The sequence below is a fragment of the Myotis davidii genome, unplaced genomic scaffold, assembly GCF_000327345.1.
Source record: "Myotis davidii unplaced genomic scaffold, ASM32734v1 scaffold534, whole genome shotgun sequence".
NCBI classification, from domain to species: domain Eukaryota; kingdom Metazoa; phylum Chordata; class Mammalia; order Chiroptera; family Vespertilionidae; genus Myotis; species Myotis davidii.
In genome coordinates this window covers 1,638,258-1,639,974 of record NW_006286678.1, presented here as the reverse complement: position 1 = coordinate 1,639,974, position 1,717 = coordinate 1,638,258, and the positions used below count along the sequence as shown (strand labels likewise).

General features: G+C 43.6%; 1 protein-coding gene across 1 annotated transcript in view; it reads left to right on the top strand.

Moving 5' to 3' along the window:
- NR4A3 (nuclear receptor subfamily 4 group A member 3) overlaps nt 1–1,717 on the top strand; it is a 30,145-nt gene that overhangs the window by 582 nt on the left and 27,846 nt on the right. The window contains exon 2 of the mRNA XM_006758602.2: nt 1,057–1,211. Coding sequence (XP_006758665.1) covers nt 1,208–1,211 — 4 coding nt within the window. The 5' untranslated portion in view covers nt 1,057–1,207. The remainder of the gene's footprint in view (nt 1–1,056; nt 1,212–1,717) is intronic.

Sequence of the window (1,717 nt, the reverse complement as noted above, 5' to 3'; positions counted from 1 at the left end):
ATTTGACCTGAAACCCAAGGAGTCCATTTAAGTTGGCAAAAGTAAGGGTTGCAGGCTTGGCTTGTAACACCTCTTCATGCATTTGTCAGAGAGATACCAGGTGCCAGGCCTGTGTAGGCACCAAAGATATGCAGATAAATAGAACTCAGTCCCAGCAAGCTCACGGTCTAGCTGGAAAACACAGAAAGGCACAAGAGCAATAGGCAGAGATTGGCAAGGAAGAATGACTAATAGGGAAATCCTAGAGGTCTAAAGGGAGAAGGAGAAGAGCTGACACCACAGGCAGTGTTCTTTCTTTTAAATGACTAGTCTTTCATTTCACCCCAACAACTGCAAAGCAGAATAAGTAATCCTTTAACTTCAAACCAGGGAGGGTTTTTAAGGCCCTGTTTGAAAAATAAAGGCTTGAACTGGCCTCTCCTCACCACTGCTTCTTCCAACAGGCCCTCATCACATTTTTTCAAGTCAAGATTTCATCCCATACACCCATGACTCAATCAGATTTGGAAATGTGGGTAAGAGAAAGATGTCAGAGGAAGTGTGAAGAACTCACTCTTCTATTAGTCACACGTTTTCTACCATAGGCTCCGAATAGACATTAAGCACCTGGTTTTCCTTTGGTTCAGAAAAAAACCAACCACCAGAAATTGCCCATTTTACCACTTATATTTAGCCATAAAGAAAGGGAAATCATCAGATAAGTTATTCATTAGATGTGATAATTCTCAGGGCCCTCTCATCCAGCTCAACCTCTCTGAACAATAAGTAAGCACCCTGGGTACCAGTCGCTTTGCTGGGCTCAATATAGTCAAACTGGCAGAGAAATAAAACATATTAAGAAACTGCTTTCTGTTTATAGGGGTCCTAATTATTCTGTCATAAGATAATATGTAAACTAACTCGCCTATTATGACAGCTATAATGTCATAAAACAGCCACTGATGTATTTTATTAGTCAGAATTGAGGAAAAGTATATATATATATATATTATTGTATATGGCAGAAAGCAGATTTGGTGAGTGTTTTGTTGCAGCTGCTGATCTTTTTCTTTGCAGATGGTGCAAACTCCCCCCAGTCCATTTCCTGGGCCTACTTTCCCACCTCACCACCTAGCTGGCTGAAGTCATCAGCAGGGGTCCAGTTTGTGCAGGCTGCTGGCCCTGTCTGGAAGAGTGGGAAGGGGGTGGAAGAAAAAGCGACCACAATATGTGTGGGTACCCTTAGTTGGCATTTATAAAATGTTAGCGTGTCACTGTTTCCCTTGGCCAGTAAGGCCCATGTAGGACACCTTTTTTTTTTTTTTTTACTAACTCATAGAATTTATAAATCAATGTGTGTGACTTGGGGGACCAGTGACCTCTTCCCCCCAAAATAAACCAACAAGGCATTCACTGGCTTTCTTTATGCACCCTCCCCTACCCCCACCCCCAACTAGTGGCTGAAGTCACTCCAATTAACTTAAAAACATCATTGGGCCTATGAGAGAAGACATCAAATTTCCCAGATCTGGTGGAGGACAGGGCAAGGGAAGAAAGGTGGGCACAGAGGTCCCCAGGAGGCTGGGTTTTGGCATCCTGTACGCCCTTTGACAGTCTGTAAGGGATTCAGCTTTCTTCCCAGGGAGGAAAGGAAGGAAACACTGGGCTTTAGATCTGTGCTCCCAGGAGGAGAAAAGGATGTCACTTCCTCTCCGTTTCCTAGGCCTATTAAAGAGCC